Source organism: Hemibagrus wyckioides, linkage group LG18 (genome assembly GCF_019097595.1).
Source record: "Hemibagrus wyckioides isolate EC202008001 linkage group LG18, SWU_Hwy_1.0, whole genome shotgun sequence".
In the NCBI taxonomy this organism is placed as follows: domain Eukaryota; kingdom Metazoa; phylum Chordata; class Actinopteri; order Siluriformes; family Bagridae; genus Hemibagrus; species Hemibagrus wyckioides.
Window position 1 is genome coordinate 22,384,228 of NC_080727.1, and position 17,098 is coordinate 22,401,325.

Below are 17,098 nucleotides of genomic sequence, written 5' to 3' on the forward strand. Positions count from 1 at the left end.
CCGGATAGACAGACCCCATATCCCCCCTCCTCCTTCTCCCTCCTCCTCATCCTCCTCCTCTTTCTCAGGTCACCTGATTCTGCCATTTTGCGCTGAGCATCCGGCTCTGAATTGGAGGCAAACGCTGGATTTGTTCATCTGTGCCGTCAAGATGCTGAAATGCTGAATTTGCATGCGTAAAAAGGACGCTTCGGTGTAAGACCGGGATTTGGATGATCGTTATGCTCATCGCGCTGTCCTCGTGAAACAGGCTGAAGGAATCTGACAATGACACTGAGTAGCTAGCCTCATCCTGATCCTGATCCTGAACCTGAACCTCATCCTCATCCTGCTCTGCTTTGCGGTTTAGTCACTCTATACCGGGCGTCTTTCTGCCTGCAAGCTTCACCTCAACATCTCACGTGCAGAAGAAGAAAGCGTAAATCGTAATCAGGGAGCAGCAGTTACATGGTTAACCGGCGGCGCGGGAGGGTAGCAGTCACCATAGTGATGTCCTATTGCGGGTAGTAACGCACGGTCTGCTTCAGTTAACCGCATTTCGATCGCTCGTCACTTTCGGATCGTTTTGGGGGGCCGTTCAGCGCGCGCTCCTTCGTCCTTGATCGGCACGCCGTTCAACTGAATGTCAGCGCATCCTGTCGATCTCTGCACACATCCAGTGCGCTCTCCACCCCTGCAGTGAATACGTCCATTGATTGAAACGCGATCGTTCTCTCTCTATTTTTTACACACACACACACACACACCGAAGAACCGATCATGTCGGGACAGTCCATCACGGACCGGATCGCCGCGGCGCAGCACAGCATGAGCGGCTCGGCCATCAGCAAAGCCGTGTGCAAGGCCACGACGCACGAAGTCAGCGCGCCCAAGAAGAAGCACCTTGACTGTAGGTTAAGTCCATACATCGCCCTTCACAACGCAAACATTTATCTAGCCTCATCGCTTTCATGGCCTTCATGCGTAGATCGTGCATTTTATTTTTTATTTATTTATAATTTTCTCTTTACTATCCACAGAATATTCACAGCCTATTGATTCCGCTTCAGACGTTTCTACCTGATTATTACTGAGCAATTATCATTTCCAATTATACTCAAGGTCAGGGTAGCAAAGCCCATCCACAATAAAAGCCCGTTCACTAGACAATAATCACACATTTAACACACGAGTGAGGCCTCAATGCAACACTGCTGAGGAATGTCCTGCTGTCCGTTATGTTGCATTTTAATAACCCTCTGATTCTGATGAATTCAGTGTAGCCTTCATGTAGAACAATAACATACATACATTAAAGCCTTGGAATGTGTTAACGAGTTTAATGTGAGTCCCACACATCTCAAAGGTGCTTGATCAGAATGGAATGACAATAGCATGGGCCTACATTATCAAGGGCATATGGAAATTGATCATATATTGTGTTGAAGCATGCACAAAACAATTCACTTGCAATCAGCTGTTTGTATTATTAGGGCTATGGATAAGCAGGTGACAGTCTGGAGAGTTGATACTGTATATAGGGTACATTACATATCTATTAATGTTTAAATACCCAGAACGGTTTCTCATATTCAGTGCATGCACAATATAATGAAACGTCACACTAGATAGTCAACATATTGCTCACATTGAGAATTTTTGCTCTGATCGCAATTTTTAAAGAAAACCGCCACCCCTGAAACACGTGGAGTATGTTTTATACAGAAATATTTCTGATGCTTGTAAGCGATTATGGTGCTAAAGTGTTGGTTGATGCTGTATCATTATTCTTGTGAGAAGATCTAACAGCTAGTGCAGCTATCTCAAGCACAACAATCAGGTTTTGCTTTTAACAACATCAACAAAAAAAGAAAAATCAAACAAGCGCCATTTTCTTCTTCTCCATTTCCCACTGATTATTCAGTGACGTATTAATGAGTAATCATATGGTAAAAGTAGAGGAAGTAAACAATGGACGTCTGATTCCAGAATGAAATGAAGTATAGCAGAGATTCTGCCTGTTAGCGATTTGCTGTGTGTTGACTCTGGTGTTAGCATGAAAATGAGGTTTAGAAGGTGATCAGTTTAAGCAGAGGGTACAGGAGATGAGGTGAGAGAGCTGGATGGACTAAAGCGCTGCCGCATTGGGCTCTTTAGATAGAGATGAGTTCCTGTATATCTTGGAAACGGTTAGAGATTAATATGTAAAAGGTGCATGCTGGATTTTTCCTTCAGTTTCGGGCAGCTAGGAAATGCAAGGGTCTTTTAGGAACTATTCATTGTCTGTGATCCTCCAGGAATATTTTGCTTTTAGACCATAGGTTAGTAGATCCATTGAAAAGCCACAATCAGAGCTTTCAGGCTGAAGCTTGGCTGCATAATGCACCTGTGCTAGTCTTGTCTAGTGTAGTAGATCTGGGGTTATAAGGTCCTGCGTCTTACATTGCAGAAATAATTATATTTCTGACTAAGAAAATCAAACCTTGCTTCAGGGTCCTAGATTTTTTTTTTTCCTTCTCTAATTACTTTGGCCTCCAAAAAGTCCTTTCTCCATGAACAAATAAACCCTAGGCCTATTTAAATATTACGATTCATTGGCCAAGAAGGAACTTGAAAGATTTTTCAGACCAGTAGCTGGCCAGAGTAAATTAACCCCCCCCCCCAACCCCCAAAATTTCATTTCCACTGTTTGCTGATGACATGCCTAGAAGGGTCTACTGTGGAGTTGAGCTCCACCAACCACATAAACCAATGCATGTTTTCCTTTAATTCACAAATAACTTCTGAGAATAGTTCATTATGGGACCAGGTAATCAATTATACTCCCAGTTAACAAGTTTAGGAGAGAGGATCGCCTGAGGGACATTAGCAAAGCAGTTTGCGCTGGCATTCTCAACAACACACCTGTTATCTCTTCCTCTATATCTGTTTTTCCCAACGTATTCCTGACTTATTGTTGTGTGGTGAGTTTTATTTGTGTCTTTGTTTCTGCCCAGATCTGATGCATTGCACCAATGAGCTGAGTGTGAGTATACCTCATCTGGCTGACACGCTGATTGAGAGGACATCCAGTCAAAGCTGGGTTGTGGTGTTCAAGACCCTTATCACCACACATCATCTCATGATGTATGGCAACGAGGTAAGAGGCACGGCATATTTTTCAGTGTAAAAGCACGTGATTCATTTTTAACCCTGTATGGACCTGCAATCATATTGTTATAATATCTATCATAATCTATTTTTTTTTATTTTCACAAAATAGATTCATAAATTTGTTTGTAACATAAAATATCTAACACTTATACATGACAGTGGGACATAACGGATATCAGTTTTCATAGAACATGGCAAGTCCTATGTCATGTATCAGATTTATTTAAAAAATGTCTCTCACTTGATGAAATTTGTTGTATTTTACTGTTTTATTTATTAAGTAAGAAATCCTTTTTATAGTAAGTTTATCATGTCTTTCAGCAGTAAAAGAAAAACTGAACTGAAAGAATACAAGCAATTTACGTTTAAAATACCTTTGACAAAATGTTCACTATATTAAACACGACACTTGGATGGATGGATGGATGGATGGATGGATGGATGGATGGATAGATAGATAGATACTTTATTCATCTTTATTCATCATAGACAGGTGCATTATTCATTATTCATGGGAAACTTCCAGCAGTATCCAGAAACATAGATAATAAGGTAATAAATACTAAAAATACTCAAAATTTAAAGGTAATGAAGATAATAAGGTACTGTGCAAAATCCGGGTATGTGCAAAAACATACTGTGCAAATCTGAGTGTCTTGAAGAGTCACTATACTAAAACTCTAAGAACTAAATAAAAACCTGTCCGTTGTATCACAATCCTTCAATCTATTTTCTACAACATCTTTTCATAAACCGCTTGACATCTGTCTAAACACACGTAAAAATGTCTAGCTAGATTATGCTGGCATGCATGTTATATGTCCTGCCCAACGAGCCGTTGCAATCCATGCAGTTTTTAATCAGTCGGAAAGTCTTTAATTATTCCACATGTGGTCCATTTTATTTGTCTTACACATTAGTGTTAGCTTTATGGCGGCGTTTAAGTGCTTTAAAAATGCTTACCATGATGTCCTTTGACCATATGATGCAAAAGCTAATAGTCCTTCTTCTGGTTGCCTTGGTAACCAGTTAGAGTTTAATTGCATGTTGGAAAAAAAAAATGTATTGCAAAAAATGAGTCCATTTGTAGGTTCATACAGGGTTAACTAATGTGCTGGAAGATTTTCAAGTTACAGTGACTGTATGAGCATGCGGAAAAAGATTTAAATGGCAGATATGACTACAGTCCATTTTGTCAGAGAGCTTCACTTACGAGTGTTGTTTCATTCCTTCAAACAGAGGTTCATCCAATACCTTGCATCCAGAAGCACACTGTTTAACTTGAATAATTTCATAGATAAAGGGGCATTACAAGGTGAGTGTGAATTTTTAAAACAACTCCACACTCTAAACCTCTGTCTCTCCAGGCAGTAATTACAGGACGGGACACTTTACTTTACTTACTCACTGATTTTCTGTAGGTTATGACATGTCCACCTACATCAGACGATATAGCAGATATCTTAATGAACGGGCAATGTCCTACAGACTGGTAGCAGTTGACTTCACCAAGATGAAGAGGGGGTGAGTAGGGTTGTTTTTTTTGAGTGTCAGAAGACTTTTCTGTAGATTTACAGCTCCTCTAAGCTTTCACTGTTCTGTAGGATTGATGGGGTGATGCGCACCATGAGCACAGAGAAGCTGATGAAGACCCTCCCAATTATTCAGAATCAGCTGGATGCCCTTCTGGACTTTGAGGTAAGCTTGTTTGAGAGGTGGATGTTACAAGCACAGAAATGTGGGATTAGAAAATCTACAGTGCTTCAGAAAGGCTCAGTAATGGTAGCGGTAGCAATCCATGTTGAAACAAACACAACACACCTGAAAGCTGACTAATCTAGTCCGATTTGACAGGAATGCCTGATACCAGCTTCTGTTCCAGCTTCTTAGTTGTATCTATTTATATCCTCTTTACTTTGTATGTCAGTACTGACACTTGCTGTGGAATTAAGAGATCTGTTCCTATAATCCTTTCACTGATCTGTCACACGCAGAGAAGAAGAACCCTTCATACTGAAAAATTATTTTATAATTACATGTACATTATATGGCTTAAAGTATGTGGACGTCTGACCATCACAGCTGTATGTGGCATTTTCCCAGTCTATTGTCACGACTGTATGCTGTAGCATTATGATTTCCGTTCACTGCAACTAAGAAACCCAAACCTGTTCCGGCATGACAATACCCCTGTGCACAAAGCAAACTCCATGAAGAAATGGTTAAGCATGGTTGTTGTGGAAGAACTCGACTGGCCTGAACTCAACCCCGCCGAACACCTTCAGGATGAACTGGCGCGCTTACCATGCACCAGGTCTCCTCATCTAACATCAGTGTCTGACCACACTAATTGTTTTTTTGCTGAAAGGACAAATTCCCATGACTACACTCCATAATCTTGTGGAAAGCCATCCCAGACGACTGGAGGTTATTATAACAGTTGATGGTTAGGAATTAAATCTGGATTGGAATATTGAGGTGTCCGAATACTTTCAGCCCTACAATGTACATCTTAGCGCAAAACTTTTGCACATGGTTTCTGAGTTGAAATGTTGTAGTATCGTGCGACAATCCTATATTAGATAACATCTGGACATAAGATATATGACCACTGGAAAACATAACATGACCAGTTTCTGTACATAGGACAATCCCTAAACTGTGAAACCTAACATGCTTTAAATGTCTTTAGGCATGAATTGTATTTCTTCGGGTTCCTTATTTTATCATCAGTACATTCGCAATCATAATTTTGACCCTTAACTGCATAACGCATCTGATGTTCCCCTCTAGGCCAGCTCTAATGTACTGACAAATGGTGTGATCAATGGTGCCTTCATGCTGCTCTTCAAGGACTCTATCCGCATCTTTGCTGCTTACAACGAGGGTGTTATTAACCTTCTAGGTAATAGTACAGCCCCTTGTATATATCTATCTGGTGTCAGTTATGTTGCTGTTTATTGAGGGAATATCAGCAGGTGATGCGATGCTGCCCAAGGTGATGCCAAGTTTCTTTTACTGCTATTTAATTTTGATGATTTTTTTCTACTAAATAAACCTGAAATCTTTGATTCCTCTTATACCACAGCATTTGCAGTGTTTTATTAATCAAAGAAATGACGTTTCGTCCCTTTTAGTTACGGTTTAATGCCGCGGGACTCTCAGAAATCTGTTATTGCCGATATTATAGCAGCTATAAACGGTCATCCCATCATCACCTTATCTTTTTCCTCTTTAGACGCTAAAAAGATATTATAGCCAACCAGAAAGAACAACGTCACGTGTTTGGAAGCTGGCACCAGAGAAATAAATGTTGTTAATCTGATTATCATTAGGTTTAGACTGCATCCGCCATACTTAATGTATTAAAAGGAGCACATTAGTATTATTTGTCTCGTGACCAGAACTCAACACCTTCCGCGCGATCCGATTCAAGAACAATGCTGTGGCATAAGACGTTTTATCCAATGCGAATGAGATTGCTAGAAGATTGTGTGCAGATGTAGAGCTTTTGTACTAAATGCCTTGTTTCGTTTCAAAGAGAAATATTTTGATATGAAGAAGCACCAGTGTAAAGAAGCCCTGGAAATATACAAGAGGTTTCTTATCAGGATGACCAAGCTCTCAGAGTTTCTCAAAGTGGCCGAGGTAAAATGTTTCTGAATACACTCAATGCATGGGTTCGGTCGGGCTCTTCCACACAGGCCCGATTTTTTTTGATTACTGCCCCTCTTGGCTTTCGGTTCAACTTTTACCAAAGGTTCCCCTTCATTCTGCCTGTTCTGCTGCCTGCACTGCATGCGTTAGCGAGATGTCTCTCAGTCTATCTCAGCGACAATAAGAACAATGATATGTTATTCAAATGAAGATCAACTATTTCAGTCATTTGACTTAAGTTTGCAGAAAAGAAAAAAAGCCACAGTCCAAATGCAAGGGCACAGTTGTCAAGGTGGAGTAACTCTGACTGTGAACAAATACGAGTGAGGACTTTGTAGTGTTTGGTAGATCTAAAAGGTTGATGGATAAAGGTGCAGTAACGGTGTCCTCTGCCTTTAGAAAATGAGTATTCATTAAAGCAAATATTACTTTTTGACAACTGTGCCACATGGCTGGAATTTAGCCATTCCTTTGACTTATTTGTTTATAAAGCATAATGTCTTGCTGTGTATGGAGGTAATTTTTGGAAAGAAAACAAACAAACAAACAAAAAAAAAAATCCTGCACATCCTGCTTGATTTCTAGATTATGTTTTATTATTTTGTCTTTTTTTGGCTAAGTAATATGTCTCTTCAGGAACTGGGTGCAGTGCTATCCAAAAACAGACTAAAGTTGACTTTAAGAGCGCATTTCTTTATTTGTATAACAATGTGTGTATGCCATTTTTTCTTGTCCTTTTTTGTTTTTCCAAAGTCAACATTAGTTGTGTGTTTCTTTTGGATGTTTCTCACCTAGTCATAAATATTTCATCTCCGTTCACATGACCAAAAAGTGACATTTCATTGTTTTCTCACCCATGAAGCCAACATCCAAATCCTTGTTGTCTATCTCTTTGTACATGCAGTTGTCCATATTTTCTTTAACACCCACACAAACGCCGCATGGAGTAATGGCTCTTTTTTTCTTTATTCTTCCTCCCTCCTCCACATACCTCTTTTCTGGTTTTTCCTTTTGTTTGACCTCTTTTGTTCCACATTGGGTTTTTTTTTTTGTTCTCCTCCCTCTTTTCCTTTTTTGTGTCACAGCAAGTTGGAATTGATCAGGTTGACATCCCAGATCTCTCACAGGTTAGTGGCACATTTCATCTCAATTTCTGCCATGTGGCTTCACCTGAAATTCTCATCACCACCTCACCCCATAGACCTCCATCCCCAGCCTCCCCCATTTCCTCTATGTTTACCCCTCATCTACCAGACTTTTAGGATAGGGGCCTCCAGAAACTTACTCCATACCCGCGCTCTCCCTGGGAATCTGATGTGCTGTTTTGCGTTTTCTGTTTTCATCAGAGGTAAATGGGTACTAAAGCTGGTCACCTTTGACCTCAGAGAAGCTCTCTCATTTATGAAGCCTTATGCCTTGAATATTGCCATGTGTATTATTAGCACAGCATTTTTTATTAGGAATGAAAGGCCGTTCAAGGCTATTGAGGTTTGCCGATGTCGTCACGTTCAGATTAAGTGCTTGCTCTCCGAGCCACCATTTCTTACTGGTAAAATCCATGAGAAATTTACAGCGCTTCTATTTCCAGTGCAGACTGATATATAGCTGAATGGTGTTTGTGCCTGAGGGGATTGTGGGTATAGTGTTTAGCTTTTTCACTGCAGGCACTCACCATTGCCATATATCTCTGCACTGGTAGGGTATCTTTTGCTTTAATAGCTTTGGGAAGGGTTGTGAATGTGCACAATAAACAGAATGCCTTAAAAACTGGAGCAGGGGACAAAACTTTGCCTGGCACCATCTGAAGTTTATAGTCAGCAACCATGCCAAACGTAGGCCTCCAATTTATGCTGCTCTTTGCATCTCATGCCAATTACGCTCCATGCCGACTGACAGAGGGGTGCTGGGCACACATCTCCCCCTTCAGTTTGCCACCATTTGGCTTTTTATTTTCGTTGACATTTTCATTTACATCAGACAGGGACTCCTGAAGGTGTTGGGCTGGCATACTACACAGTGGTACCTAACCATGTCGAAAACATTTTGAAATGGAAGGAGTGCCTTGTTTACTTCAGCTGAAGCAGTATTCAGAAGGCCTGCATAGTGTAGCATCCTTATGGACACTTAGAAATGGTTCATCACCAACATTAACATCAACAAAAATATATAACCTATATATATCTAAAAAATAATCCACAGGTTGTGAGAGATAGTATGGCCTTTTGTACACTCCTACAGCCATGTTACCGTTTCCTTAACTTCTTTTCGTTTCTTTCTTTCTTTCTTTCTTTCTTTCTTTCTTTTTAAAAAACAGTCTATTGTTTCTTCGCGTATGTTTCAGATTTCTCAGTGGGCTTTTCCTTGTTTTGTCTCCTCCTCTTAGAGTGTCTGAGAAATCTGTCCTTTTGTTAGTCATGGAAATCCTCCCTCGAACTGGCATGCAGAGTGGACACGTCTAGTCCTTGAAAGGCAAATGTTGTGTAAGAACAAAGCCATTCTCTCCAAGAGTGAATGTTCCTCATCGGCCAGTACAGCTCATTGATTTTAGCCTATAGAGGAAGAAAAATGCATTTCAGTCAGCAAGTGCACAAACCCCATGTTCTCATCCAGCATTTGCCTTTCCCTGTGTAACCTGCTTTGGCTTCCAAGTGTTTTTTATTTCCTTTTCTTGCCAATAAAAGGGCATGTGTTTACCGAATTTTTCCGAAAGACATGACACACGAAAATATGTCGATTTGCTGCAACGCAATCATGATCGAATTGAACTTCAAGTGGAATCCAAAGTCTAATAGCTTGCGCTTTCGCCCTTTTATATCTGTGCTTTATGAAGTGCTCTGCATGGTCAGTCAAAAAAACCAACAACAACAACAAAAAGGTCCCACTTTTTTGTTTGTAGAAAAGTCTAGTAATTTGTGTCTCCCCCTTTGAGAAGTCCTTGATCTCAGTTTGCTTCACAAGCCGTGTATGAAGTTTCAGAACACTTGCATGGGAAATAACACTATTTTATTTTGCATGTACAAGCATCTTCTACTGAATCTTTTTTGCTTTGTCTCCCTTTTATTTTAGAGGCTCATGAACACTATTAGGTTATGTCAGTAATGCAGACTTTCCCTTTGTGACTCTGTATATGTTTGTCTGTCTGTCTGTCTATCTGTATGTATTTATGTGTCTGCGTGCATGAGTGAGCGAGAGCGAGTCTTTCAGCTGTAGTAGTGTATGTGTGTATGTATGTGTGTATGTAGTGTCCATGTGTTTGTCAAATTTCATGTAGGTTTATGTCTGAGGGGCTGTGAGAGTGTATGTGTGTGTATGTCTGTGTGCTTATGTATTGTACTCAGTGTCCACACAACTGTCTGAAATATCTCTTTTCCTCAACCTGCGTCGCTTCCAGGCCCCAAGCAGTCTCTTACAAGCTCTTGAACAACACTTGGCCTCTCTGGAAGGCAAGAAAATCAAAGAGCTCTCCTCCATCAACAGGTATCTTACACAATATCAGAGTAAAACGTTCACACATTCAACTGATCCTTGAAACTGTACCAGTGATGCTGACGTAGTTATTAAAAAAAAGCATCTGCTTATAAACAGATCTCCACCAGACAGGACATTTTCTGAAAAGAATCCCGCAGACTGTACTTTATATAGTTTGTAATAGAGTGAATGGTTTTACCAAGCCCCCTCCTAAATCCTCTTTTTTCTGTTTAGTATAATTTTAGTCAACTGTGATTGTAACGGAACTCTAATAGAAGTACACCAATACAACTAAAAGGCAATACATGGATCAGATTAACAAGGAGTTATATTTTATACATACAATATTGTGGCATTCATGGGGCCTCTTGGTGTTTGGGCGCTGGTGACCCAGTCTCTCACCTACCATGCAGAAGGTTCAATTCCCAGCCAGTGCCCAAACCCTAGCCACTGCATGCAGTGCCAGGCCCAAGCCTGGATAAAATGGGAGGGTTGAGTCAGTAAGGGCATCCGGCGTAAAACCTGTACCATGTTGTGCGGACCAGTTAGTCCTCTATGGCGACCCCTCACACACGTAGGGAGCAGCCAAAAGATCAACAACAACATGGGGCCTCCTGGTGCCTCTCATTGCCGAGACCCGGGTTCGATTCCCGGGCAGGGCACCACCCCAGCCACTGAAGAGTTAACTCTCAAGAGATAAAAATGGGAGGGTTGCGACAGGAAGTGCATCCGGCTGTGCCAAATCATGAGGATTGAATGATCGATACAGTCATAGGACATTTTTGCAATTATCTAATCAGCCAATCATGTGGCACAGTGCAGTGGATAAAATCATTTAAGTGACTTTGAGTGTGACATGGTCATCGGAGTCAGACGAGCTGGTCTGAGCATTTCAGAAGCTGCTGATCTTCTGGTATTTTTACGTACAAGTCTCAAGAACAGTTCAAGCAGCAGCTCTGTGGTTGGAAACATCTCTCAGGCTGACAGGAGGGCTACGGTAACACAAAAAATCACTCTTAACCACCGTGCTGAGCAGAAAAGCATCTCACATCTCACAATGTGGACAAGACATTAAGCTTAAGACGGATGGGATACAACACCAGAAGACGTTCCACTCCACAGTCATGAACAGGAATCTGATGCTACATTGGTCACAAAACTAAAAATCGTCGTCTTTAGCAGCCAACAACAACCACACCACAGTCATGCCATGTCACTGAGATCACATTTTTCTACATTATGATATTTGATATGAACATTTTGAAATGTATAGATCAGTTTTTAAAGACTGTTTATTACCTTTCCTGTTTGCAGGGATGAGAAACAGCAGGCTCAGGAGGCTGATGGTAACAGATTACAGCCAACAAAAGTAAGACAACTCAGGATTCTTATTTCTCACTGTTTAGTTTCTAAAAATGAAGGCAATATTTAACTGTACAAAATATGTGATACGTGATGAGCTCCCTTAAGTCCGGGTATCACCTTAACTGGTTTTGATTTACTTAATATAAGAATATTCAGTTATATATACATTTTTTTTACAGTTTTATTTAGTAAACATTAAATATGCACATAAAATCGTACACATTTTAATGGACAATACTGTTGCTTAAAAGTAGAACTATTGCCTATATTAAGAACAGATATATAACTTTTCTAATGATATATGATCAATTAATGCCTTAGAAATACAACACAAATTATGATATGTTCATCCAAATGGATCTGGGATATAAGTTTTAAAATACTGATGCCCATTACAGAGATAATAAAAGTTATAAACTGGTCTGTGAAATATTTACAGAGGAAATTCAATCCAAAAGAGAGCACCCTTGTTGATATGTTTCTCATTTATCCTCACCACAGGGAGTACAGCTCAAAGATATTGGCATGCAGACCCCAACGGTGTCCCCCAGTGGGCAGTCTGTGGGCAGTGCCAACAGTAGCTGCACCAGCAGTGGTGCTACTGAGCTCCTCTCCAGTCCACCAGATCTCCCCATCACAAACGGGTACTGAGAATAGTAGAGTACTTGCACTTGTCACTTTATAACTTGCTACTATTTGATATCCATTTCATAGACTTTACGGATACTTATGTATAAGCGTAAAGGTGTAAAAGTATTGTATTTCTGTGTCTCTGGAACTAACAGTGTGCACAGTTTCACCAGTGATCATTTCGACCTCCAACACAACCTCAGCGCCCCTGTTCCGACTAGCACCCTACCGGCCACTAACAACGGCTGGGGAGGTCAGATTTACACCAGTAACATAACCACACAATTATCCAGTCACATATTTCCATATATTTTATCTTGCCAAATGGCTTCATAATGGTATTTTTCCTTTTGTGTTTTTAACTTGCTCTGCATGACTGGATCTTCTCTGGGTGAGCCAAAGTTTTGTGGTAGAATATAATGATTTGTAAAGGCAGAGAAGACACACAATCCATTTCTGTATCCTTCTGTCTCTTGCCATAGGTTGTGTCCCGTTTTAGGACCCCTACTCAAGCCCACTTCACAGGTCCACGGCCAAGGCACACAACTCCATAACGGAGGAAAGTTACTGACTAACGACCTGGACTCCTCTTTGGCCAACCTAGTGGGCAGTAGGTCTTTTATTCGTCTTCCTTTATATAGTTATCATCATATTTTATTTTCTGATCTGATCACAGTTGTTGTGTTTCTTGTAGATTTGCACTTTGGAGCACCCCTGGCCAAAAAGTAAGATTTTATCAGTACATTCAATTTATTAGGTACGCCTCAAATACACGATCTAACACTTTGAATATACTCTATATGGCCAAAAGTTTGTGGCCACCTGCCCATCGCATCCACATCTCCACGTTCCCCAAACTGTTGCCATAAAACAAACAATTGTACAGAATGTCTTTGTTTTCTGTAGCATTATAAATTCTCCTCACTGGAACTTTGCAGCACATATGTCCCTGTCCATGAAGGCATGGTTTGCCAAGATTGTTGTCATAATTTCATCAGTGTCTGACCTCACTAATGCTCTCGTAGCTGAATGAGCGCAAATCTCCATAGCCACAAATCCCCAAATCGGGTGGAAACACCCCGGAAGATTGGAGGTTATTATAAACAGCATACAGGGAATTAAATTTGGAATGGAATGTTGAACAAGCACATATGGGTGTGATGGTCAGGTGTCCTCAAAATTTGGGTATATATTTGGGTTATATAGTATATATAATTACTGACTGTAGCCCATTTGTTGGTGTCCACAAATTATTAGTTCTCCTCTACCCTGTAAATGTAAATGTGCTGCCACAGGACCAGCAGTTAGAAGATGTTTTGTATCTGAGTGATGGATGAGTGGAGTACATTGAGAGGTCGACTGAGCAAATAAATAAAGACAGATACACTTGTTTGCTGTATAAGTATGGAATCTAATCTAACAGATGTTTATCTGAGGCTCCATGCTGTTGGCTAGTTCTCTTATATTTGGTTCTCTTATATTTGTGGACTGGACTTTGTCCATTCGGTTGAAACAAGTAGCGTAAGTAGTTAAGGCTCTGGGTTGTTGCTCAGAAGATCAGGGTTGAAGCCCCAGCAACCATGCTACCATTGGGCCCTTAAGCAAGGTCCTCACTGCTCCAGAGTTGCTGAATCATGGCTGACCCTGTGCTCTGACCCCAATCCTCCAAGGCTGGGAAATGTGCAGAAAGAATTTCAATGTGCAGTAATCAATGTGTGATATATGTGATAAATCAAGGCTGCTTAAGTTGAAGTTGGTCTTTTCTTGTTAGGCCAGAGATGCAGTGGACCCACCTGGAGAAGAAAACCACAGGAGGATCTCACTGGCAGTCTAAAGCCATGAGTGGCACGGCACCTTGGGGACACACACACCTGGCCCCTGCCCCTATTCCTGTGCCACAGATGGTAGGAACATTTACCCTTTAATACTCTTTTAATAACTCTTTACTTTACTCTTTAATAATCTCTGGGAATATAGACAGTGTTACATTAAACACGAGTGCAAACAAAAGCTGCCTTGATAGCTAACAGTACCATTTCTTTTCCTCTTCCATCTGTTCACTGCAGAATGGAATGATTTATACTGGCTATGTAAGTCTCTTCATTAATTCCTTGTGAGAAATCATACTGCAATCATTTGTTGTTCATAATGTGTACTGATTCGTTTATTTTTCAGGCACCAGCTCCGGTAGCATTTCCAATGACAACCCCCCAAGTGCCTGTATATGGGATGGTACGATAAAACATGTTTACATTTAGAAATTCATGTAAACTTGGTCAATATATATACACCGATCAGGCATAACATCATGAGCAGTGAGAGGTGAAGTGAATAAGACTGATGATCTCCTCATCATGGCACCTGTTAGTGGGTGGGATATATTAGACAGCAAGTGAATATTTTGTCCTCAAAGTTGATGTTAGAAGCAGGAAAAATGGACAAGTGTAAGGATTTGAGCGAATTTGACCAAAAGGGCCAAATTGTGATGGCTAGACCACTGGATCAGAGCATCTCCAAAACTGCAGCTCTTGTGGGGTGTTCCTGGTCTGCAGTGGTCAGTATCTATCAAAAGTGCTCCAAGGAAGGAATAGTGGTGAACCGGTGACAGGGTCATATATGGCCGAGGCTCATTGATGCACGTGGGGAGAGAAGGCTGGCCCGTGTGATCCGATCTGACAGACGAGCTACTGTTGCTGAAATTGCTGAAGAAGTTAATGCTGAAAGGGGGACCAACACAACATTAGGCATAGGTCATAATGTTATGCCTGATCAGTGTATATTGTATCTTCATGTAGACTGCATGTCTGTATCATAGCACACTCAAAGGCATTAAAAGACTTTTTTCGCCTCGGTAACATGATACATAATGGTAGGGATAGGACACAGCAGGGAAGTAATCACTGACAGGTTGGTGTGATGGCTCTAACACTAAAGACTCCTTTTTTTATCTGTTTACATGAAGAGTCTGCTGAACAAGCCTCTGTGTAGGTTGTTATCTGTGATTTCTGTTTGTCTTGAAGCTAGCACTATTGTATTGAGCTGTTTAATGCAGTTAATGGAAAGTTAATGGAGAATGGAGAATTCGTCAACGTTGTGGTATAAAATACATTAACTGTATTGTCTGTATTTACAAAAGTCAATTTATAAACCAAATTGGATGTACATCATTATCCAAAGAGACTGATGCTGAACTTTCTGATAGAAGAATGTCATTTAGCTTTAAAATGGCTGCTGTGATTGGTTATATCTACATGATGTTGTTTTCTGTTCATTTGTAAACAGACAGATAACAAGAGGTCAGACTGAGATTTGAGTGTGTGATGAGAGATGACCAGTCGTTTTATTCAGTGCTAAGCTAGTTGCTGTAAGCTCTCCTTTTTGTTAGCAGTAGTAAGCTTGTAGTTGAAGTGCAAAACTAAAGAAACCTTGCATGCCCGATTCAGCCTACTGCATTTTGGGTAATAATTCTGAACAGAGCCTTGTGTCATTTACAGTTATTTTACTACTATGAAAAATCTGTCTGTGTTTGATTTCTAACAGATCCCGCCTCCCATGGGCCAGATGAGTTCAGTGCCCTTGATGGCACCCCAGCCTGTAATGTACAACCAGCCTGTTCTCCGCACCACCAACCCCTTCACCCCTGTCCCTGGGACTCAGGTACAAATTGTACCCGCGAACGTTAATGACTTCACATATTATTTACCCTTGAAATAAAATGAAAGTCTTGTTTGTCCATATTTTAGTCCAGCACATGCTGTGATATATAATTACCATGACAAAGATTTTGCTGAAATATTTACCTTTGAGTCAACAGATTTGTCCCCCGTCCCCCGTCCCCCGTCCCCCGTCCCCCCCTTTTCAGATGCACTTCATGTAGCGCTAAGGAGAGCATCAGACTGACAGTAGCGCCAGAGGAAAAACATCAACCAACCCGAAACCAAATATGACAACGGAGATGTGAGAATTGGTTCAGAGACTGACATGTTCATGTGCCATTTTTGCCCCTTGAGCTGTGTGTTTGTAGCATCCCCTGCCCCGAGAGCATAACATAGTCCTGTCATTTTACACGTTTCTCTTTAATTTCCTAAGTGTCAGATCTAGTGTTTCTAGATGGCCCTCTTAGATGATGTCACTGGCTGAATGCGAATGGAGTGACAATGTATAGTGATTTGCGGTGGAATGAAAACAATGTCATGATGTCAAGTCTCCTGCCCCCTATTTCCCTCCCCCGGTCGGAGAGTTTGTTGTTGTAATTGTGTGCACTTGAATCTTTAATGTTTATAATGTCTAAACCAAGCCACGGTTTTGTATGCACATTGCCTGAATAGTGTTTCGAACCACTGTCAATGTTGATGATCGTGCCACAGTTGCTGGCCTCCTGAATTCTCGAGTCCTGGAGAAATGTGTACAGGTCACTTTTGTACATTTGTCTTGTCCCTGAACATTTTGGACTTCACCTTACAAGTTGAAGCTGTTTATGCATACAGTAACTTGTAACATTTCATTCAGGTATGGTTAAGGTATGGCTGTATGGATTAAAAACAAATACAGCAGTGTGCTCGTGTCTATATTTTATTTCTTTTTGATAGTAAGCACATGGACTCGGTTTTTAAGAAGATATCGACTCATTTAATCTTTTTTATTAGCAAACCTAAATTAAACATAATGTATCTTGATGTGGAGCTTCCTCAAAATCGTTTACATTTTTTATTAAAAATAATAATCCAGATCTGATGACTATGCTAATTGGATCCTCCATACTCCTCCCACTTACCCTGTTCTACATTTACATTTCTGGCATTATCCAGAGCGACTTACAGTTGATCTCATTTTATACACCGATCAG

The 17,098-nt window shown here is 40.7% G+C and overlaps 1 protein-coding gene across 3 annotated transcripts; it reads left to right on the forward strand.

Annotated features, from left to right (window-relative positions):
* The first annotated feature begins 65 nt into the window (after positions 1–65).
* LOC131369481 (phosphatidylinositol-binding clathrin assembly protein-like) lies at positions 66–16,808 on the forward strand. 3 transcript variants are annotated; one of them, XM_058416161.1, is made up of 19 exons: positions 66–889; positions 2,976–3,118; positions 4,372–4,447; positions 4,554–4,656; positions 4,737–4,830; positions 5,926–6,037; positions 6,674–6,780; positions 7,875–7,916; positions 10,181–10,266; positions 11,572–11,626; positions 12,124–12,266; positions 12,408–12,505; positions 12,752–12,862; positions 12,947–12,977; positions 14,024–14,156; positions 14,319–14,342; positions 14,428–14,484; positions 15,793–15,909; positions 16,115–16,808. In XM_058416161.1, the coding sequence occupies exons 1-19, from the start codon at positions 760–762 to the stop codon at positions 16,127–16,129; spliced, it is 1,677 nt and encodes a 558-aa protein (XP_058272144.1). In that variant the 5' UTR covers positions 66–759; the 3' UTR covers positions 16,130–16,808. The 3 variants fall into 3 exon arrangements, with proteins under 3 accessions (XP_058272144.1, XP_058272145.1, XP_058272146.1); XM_058416162.1 differs by lacking the exon at positions 14,319–14,342; XM_058416163.1 differs by lacking the exon at positions 7,875–7,916.
* Positions 16,809–17,098: the final 290 nt, after the last annotated feature.

Bases quoted from the DNA above. Each gene is read 5' to 3' on its own strand.
- LOC131369481 (XM_058416161.1), top strand. From the start codon at position 760: ATGTCGGGACAGTCCATCACGGACCGGATCGCCGCGGCGCAGCACAGC. The intron at 4,448-4,553 runs GTGAGTGTGAAT...GATTTTCTGTAG, and splicing joins AGATAAAGGGGCATTACAAG to GTTATGACATGTCCACCTAC. The intron at 10,267-11,571 runs GTATCTTACACA...TCCTGTTTGCAG, and splicing joins GAGCTCTCCTCCATCAACAG to GGATGAGAAACAGCAGGCTC.